The sequence below is a fragment of the Terrapene carolina genome, unplaced genomic scaffold (assembly GCF_002925995.2).
Source record: "Terrapene carolina triunguis isolate 2854851 unplaced genomic scaffold, T_m_triunguis-2.0 Scaffold508, whole genome shotgun sequence".
Lineage (NCBI taxonomy): Eukaryota > Metazoa > Chordata > Testudines > Emydidae > Terrapene > Terrapene triunguis.
In genome coordinates this window covers 1,519,424-1,526,593 of record NW_020664859.1, presented here as the reverse complement: position 1 = coordinate 1,526,593, position 7,170 = coordinate 1,519,424, and the positions used below count along the sequence as shown (strand labels likewise).

At 44.2% G+C, this 7,170-nt stretch overlaps 1 protein-coding gene across 1 annotated transcript in view; it reads left to right on the top strand.

The window, feature by feature from the left end:
* LOC112106835 (patatin-like phospholipase domain-containing protein 7) overlaps nucleotides 1–7,170 on the top strand; it is a 132,870-nt gene that overhangs the window by 45,320 nt on the left and 80,380 nt on the right. Inside the window, exon 9 of the mRNA XM_026658725.1 lies at nucleotides 4,734–4,814. Coding sequence (XP_026514510.1) covers nucleotides 4,734–4,814 — 81 coding nt within the window. The remainder of the gene's footprint in view (nucleotides 1–4,733; nucleotides 4,815–7,170) is intronic.

Below are 7,170 nucleotides of genomic sequence, written 5' to 3'. Positions count from 1 at the left end.
AGATGTATTGGAGCATAAGCTTTCATGGGTGAATGCCCACTTCGTTGGATGCATGTGATATGCATCCGACGAAGTGGACATTCACCCACGAAAGCTTATGCTCCAATACATCTGTTAGTCTTAAAGGTGCCACAGGACTCTCTGTTGCTTTTTGTAGGAAGATAGGATACTGGGCTAGATGGACCATTGGTCTGACCCAGTACGACCTTTCTGACGTTCTTCTCCGCATTCCCACCTTCAAAGGCCACACATCAACTTTTGGCTGAGGAGGGCAGGTTGTGGATGCCTTTGAGCCCATCAGCATCACGCAGAGTGCTGACCAGAGGGCCTTGCTTGAAAGCAATCCCAAATCTTTCCATCCCTGCAAGGGTCACACAGTGCTCCTGCTCTTCTGGCTCAGAAAGTTCTGTCCTTCATGTGGCTGCATATGGCATGGGACTGCCAGGTTACCTCATGGATTCCCACAGTATTGGTACCATGAGGCTTTGCTAGTTTAGGGAGGACTGTCATGCACCTCGGCATCTGCAAGCTTCCTTTTGCAGCAGAGAAGGTGTCACTGATCCTTTGCTTTCCTGCAGGGTTCTTGGCCATTTTGAGAAGCCTCTCTTCCTGGAGCTGTGCAAGCACATGTTTTTTGTGCAACTGCATGAAGGCGAATACATCTTCCGTCCCGGGCAGCTGGATAACAGCATCTACGTCGTGCAGGATGGCAAGCTAGAAGTTTGCATTCAAGAAAGTGTAAGGATAAGCCTAGCCACTGACTCTTTTGATAAATCTCTTATTAGGATAGCATATGGCTAGAGATAAACATCTCCATGTAATAACTTGGAACAGGCTGTATTAGCTCCTGTAAGGCATGTGTTAAGCTTTCTGGCAGCCTATAATTCATTAGGCCAGTGGTTCTCAATCAGGGATATATGTACCCTTGGGGGTACTCAGAGGTCTTCCAGGGGATACCGGGGGGGGAGAGGGGGAAGGGATAGCTCAGTGGTTTGAGGATTGGCCTGCTAAACCCAGGGTTGTGAGTTCAATCCTTGAGGGGGCCACTTAGGGATCTGGGGCAAAATCAGTACTTGGTCCTGCTAGTGAAGGCAGGGGGCTGGACTCGATGATCTTTCGAGGTCCCTTCCAGTTCTAGGAGATAGGATATCTCCATGTATTTAAAAAAAATGATACATCAACTCATCTAGATATTTGCCTAGTTTTACAACAGGCTACATAAAAAGCACTAGTGAAGTCAGTACAAACTAAAATTTCATACAGACAATGACTTGTTTATACTGCTCTAGAGACTGTACACTGAAATGTAAGTAAGATATTATATATATATATATATATATATATATTCCAATCAATTTATTTTATAATTATATGGTAAAAATGAGAAAGTAAGCAATTTTCAGTAATAGTATGCTGTGACACTTTTTTGCATTTTTATGTCTGATTTTTGTAAGCAAGTAGTTTTTAAGTGAGGTGTAACTTGGGCGTACGGAAGACAAATCAGACTCATAAGTACATAAGAATGGCCATACTGGGTCAGACCAAAGGTCCATCTAGCCCAGTATCCTGTCTTCTGACAGTAGCCAAAGCCAGGTGCCCCAGGGGGAATGAACAGAGCAGGTAATCATCAAGTGATCCATCCCCTGTCGCCCATTCCCAGCTTCTGGCAAACAGAGGCTAGGGACAACATCCCTGCCCATCCTGGCTAATAGCCAATGACCATCCTGGCTAATAGCAATACTCCTGAAAGGGGTACAGTAATCTGGAAAGATTGAGAGCCAGTGCATTCGGCAACATGGTCATCAACAATGAGGAGTCCGGTGGCACCTTAAAGACTAACAGATTTATTTGGGCATAAGCTTTCATGGGTAAAAAGCCCCACTTCTTCAGATGCATGGAGTGAAAATTACAGATACAGGATGGTGTTTTCAGGAAGATCACCAATGCATTGTAGTTTCCTCAGGAAGTCAGTGGTGTCTCAAAGATAGCTAGGTACTTGGCACCATGCAAGGCACTGAATTTAGCCGTATGAAGTGGAAATCCATCAACTTAATGAAAAAACTCGCACAGATACAGACAGACATCATCTTCCTCTCCAAGTGCAAACAGATGGACATCATACCAGATGGACTGAAGGCAAAAGATCCATTGCAATCGACATACTACATTGACTGTGGTGAGAGATTGTGCCACACACTCTCAAGAAACTGAGGAACCACCTGATCAGCATCCTGTACAGCAACCAGGAGAAGATCAAGAATGAGCTCTCAAAACTGGAGACTCTCATACAAAAGACGATCCTGGCCACCATGGATGTAGAAGCTCTTTACACCAATATTCCACATGAGGATGGACTACAAGCTGTCAGGAACAGTATCCCTGATGAGGCCATGGCTGAGCTTTGTGACTTTGTCCTCACCCACAACCATTTCAGATTTGGGGACAACTTATGCCTTCAAGTCAGTGGCACTGCTACGTGTACCCACATGGCCCCACAGTATGCCAACATTTTTATGGCTGACTTAGAACAACACTTCCTCAGCTCTCGTCCCGTAGCGCCCCTCCTCTACTTGCGCTACATTGATGACATCTTCATCATATGGACCCACGGGAAGGAGGCCCTTGAAGAATTCACCCGGATTTCAACAATTTCCACCCCACCATCAACCTCAGCCTGGACCAGTCCACACAAGAGATCCACTTCATGGACACTATAGTGCAAATAAGCGATGGTCACATAAACACCACCTTATACCGGAAACCTACTGGCCGCTATACTTACCTACGTGCCTCCAGCTTCCATCCAGGACACATCACGTGATCCACTGTCTACAGCGAAGCCTTAAGATACAACCGCATTTGCTCCAATCCCTCAGACAGAGACAAACACCTACAAGACCTTTATCAAGCATTCTTAAAACTACAATATCCACCTGGGGAAATGAGGAAACAGAGTGACAGAGCAAGGCGGGTATCCAGAAATCACCTACAACAGGACAGGCCCAACAAGGAAAATAACAGAACATCATGTACAGCCCCCAGCTCTCCAGCACATCATCAACTATCTACAACCAATCCTGGAAAATGATCCCTCACTCTCTCAGACCTTGGGAGGCAGGCCAGTCCTTGCTTACAGACAGCCCCCCAACCTGAAGCAAATACTCACCAGCAACTACACACCACACCACAGAAACACTAACCCAGGAACCAATCCCTGTAACAAACCGCGTTGCCTATTCTGTCCCCATATCTACTCTAGCGACACCATCAGAGGACCCAACCACATCAGCCACACCATCAGGGACTCATTCACCTGCACATCTACTAATGTGATATATGCCATCATGTGCCAGCAATGCCCCTCTACCATATACATTGGCTAAACCGGACAGTCTCTACGTAAAAGAATAAATGGACACAAATCAGACATCAGGAATGGTAACGTAGAGAAGCCAGTAGGAGAACACTTCAATCTCCCTAGACATTCAATAACAGATTTAAAAGTAGCCATCCTTCAACACAAAAACTTCAAAAACAGACTTCAAAGAGAAACTGCAGAGCTACAATTCATTTGCAAACTTAATACCATTAATTTGGGTTTGAATAGGGACTGGGAGTGGCTGGCTCACTACAAAAGCAATTTTCTGTCTCTTGGTATTGACACCTCTTCATCAATTACTGGGAGTGTACCACATCCACCCTGACTGAATTGGCCTTGTCCACACTGGTTCTCCACTTGTAAGGTAACTCCCTTCTCTTCATGTGCCAGTATATCTATGCCTGTATCTGTAATTTTCACTCCATGCATCTGAAGAAGTGGGTTTTTTACCCACGCAAGCTTATGCCCAAATAAATCTGTTAGTCTTTACGGTGCCACCGGACTCCTCGTTGTTTTTGTGGATACGGCTACCCATCTGATACATGGTCATCAACAGTAATTTATTTTTCAGTTTATAAAATGCACTTATTGGCATATCAAATTGTATGCACAAAAAATAAAATCCCATGCGTTACAGCCTAGTGTGACATAATGTCATCTCAATCTCCAGTCTAAAAGAAGTTAAGTATACTTTGTGTAGTTTGCCAGCCTTGTGACTTCCATGTCTGCATTTCTAGTGAGAGAGGTACTGTTAATGACAATCTCTTTCCCTTCATGTGTTAAAACAAATTAAAAGGTATCAGACCTGTGAAGTAACAGCAATGAAACTAAAACAGGTTACCTTTACTGTTTAGCTGTTCTGTGTGTTGCAATGCTCAGCAACATCACAGCCTTTCAAAGAGGATGGCAAAGTTTCTGCAAAGTGAAGGATAGAAGAGATGATGGGATACAGGGAAAGCAGGGCTGTCACTTGCATCTCACCCCATGTAAATCTGAAATGAATTAAAGTAAATAAATAGTGTTGGTGTTTTTAAATCCTCTGCTAGGTGCCTTTGCTACCATCTGCTGGGTTCCAGTGCCACAGGTGACCTTTGCTTCTATCACTCAAAGTGAAAGTGGTGTTCAAAACCTCAGAATGGATCAGTACAATTCCAGGAGGCACAAGGAGAATCACCCTTGGGTCTAGTTCTGCTCGGTGAATTCCACTGTTAGGTGGTACTTAGGTTATCTTGCAAAATTAGAATGCGAGAGTTGAACAGCCATTTTTTTTGAAGCATGGGCCTGCCTGTATTGGCCCATTTAAACTTGGTGATGGAATACGAGCCGTTAATCTTCTCCTTCTGTCTATCTGTAGGATGGCACTGAAGTAGTCGTTAAAGAAGTGCTGGCAGGGGATAGTGTTCACAGCCTCCTCAGCATTCTTGATGTTATCACAGTAAGTTCCTATGTGCGGGTGATTTTTCTGAGACCTTGCCATATATCAGTGCACCTGTCAGAGCTATGCAGCTTTGGCACATTAGCATTACATTTGTCATCTTGATTCTTTCCTGGCATCTCTTTGGGTAGTGCTCCTCTCCAGGGCCGGTGCAACCTATTAGGCGACCTAGGCGGTCGCCTAGGGCGCTAGCATTTTCTTCGGTGGCGACTGTGGCGGCTGGATCTTTGGCCACCCCGGTCGTCGTTGGCATTTAGGCGGAGGGAGCTGGGGCAGGGTGGTGCGGGGAGGGCTGCCTGCAGCAAGTAACGGGGGGGGGGGGGGGGGCTGCCGCAGGGCTTGGGGAGGGCTCAAGGTGGAAGTTTCGCCTAGGGCGCGAAACATCCTTGCACCGGCCCTGCTCCTCTCACTAATTAACAAGCTACATGCCATAATTGAAAAGCTCTCTGTACATTTGAATTCACTGTTTACCTGTGATTATTTCCTCACATTTCAGCTGGTTGGCCTTTGAACCCCTCCCTGGGTTTCTTACTTCTAGTTTGTTTAAAGCAAACAGACTGAATTTTGTTTCTCTTTAAAATGTTTGGTTATGTTTCCAGCACTTTAACTCTGGCGGGAGGTAGCTATGTGACAGCCATTGACACCAGGAAGGCGCCTATGCATTTCCCTATGTTGGGGGCTCAGATTTGCCCAAGTCCTATATTGGCAACGTGTTGAAAGTTACGAGTACCTAGTTGGCATGGAGCAAATAGCAGCTACCTTTATTTTTAATAAGAAGGGGTGGTCTGTGGAGATGACAAGTCCCAGCATGCAGTGCTCCATCTGTAGCAGAGCTGCTTTCTGTGTAGGGCAAGCTGAAGCATTGCATGCTGCGTCCTGTAATACCAGCAGGGTGAGTGAATCCCACAAATGCTGAAGAAGAAGGTGGACATTGTCCTCGGCTCATGTAGCCTACAGGCTGCAGTTTGACCACCCCATCCTCTCTTACACTTGCCATCATCAGTAGGGCACCTGAATAAAACTCCACATCTTGCCATCTTAGGATGTGGGTGCTGTCTACTGTGTATGCATCCTGAAATACCTAGGAAGAGCACACATAGTACCAATGATTGTACTGTAGTTGCAGGCTGCTCGTAAGAAAACCTACAACTGGAATATAAATTGTTATTGCTATGTTAAATCAAAGAAGTGTGTGGGGGATTATCATGAAGAATAAATAACCTGTATTCTGAGACACATTTTTCTGGCTTAATACTTTTGTAATAGAGCTTTTTAGCTATGAGTGTGCTGGTTCAGAGTCCTCTGCTTTTTGGTTTGCTTGTTAAGACTGTGCTATTAAATTCCTTTTATTTGTAATTCATGCCAGTTTCTTGCTGTTTTCCATTCTCACTATGCTGTTTGCTGGATTTGACCAATCCACAAACTTTTGCCCATTCTGCATTGTTTAACATCAGGGTCATCTTGTGATTTGAGGTCTATTTTCTAGCCTTTACAGCATTGGTACGTTAATATTTATTATGTTTAATCTAGTACTAGTTAAGGCTGGGTTTATGACAGAATGTTAATTAGAAAGTGTGCTGGTAGAATGACTAGTAAGAATGACATTAGGTTTGGAATTATGCTTTGCTCATTCACTTTTGTATGGAAAATGTCTGTAATTATTAAAACAATATTTTACCTCTGCCCCGTAATCTCTTTTCTTTTGTTCCTTTGCACAGTCAGTAATAAGGTTACATAGTGACTGTGTAGTTCTTACATCTTCAGAGCTCTGTGAAACATTAACTAGTTTTCAGTTGCCCGTGTGAGTAAGACAGTGTAATCCTTCTTTTAAAAATGGGGAAACGAAGGCATGAGGTGACTTGCTGAAGGTCATGCAGGCAATGGTGGCAAAGCTAGGATTAGGATCCCCGAGCTCCTGGCCTTAGACAGTGTGGCCTATAGTTAATTATTTTTATCTACTCTAATTAAAAATAAATCTTTCAGTTGATAACATAGCAATTATACTGTGAAACAAGCTAACGACTTTCATCCTTCTTAATGTTGCTCATACTGCCAGTGACCATATATGGGTTGTGCCCTTTAACTTGTTTTGCTTATATGCCGATGGACTGGCTGGTGAGATACTTTATGCTGATTGAAACAAAATACATGCTACTAGCTAGAATTCCAGGGGGGATTTTCTGGACTATTGTGTGTATTACTACTGCACCTATTTAGGATTTGTTAAATACAAGGTGGTGGCTTTGCCTCTTCCAATAGTACACAGGCATGTGAGTGTTCATTGGAGGGTGTTGGAAGCAGAGGTGGAAACAGAGTCCAGTCAACAAGCTCTGCTATTAATCATACTTGACCCTGT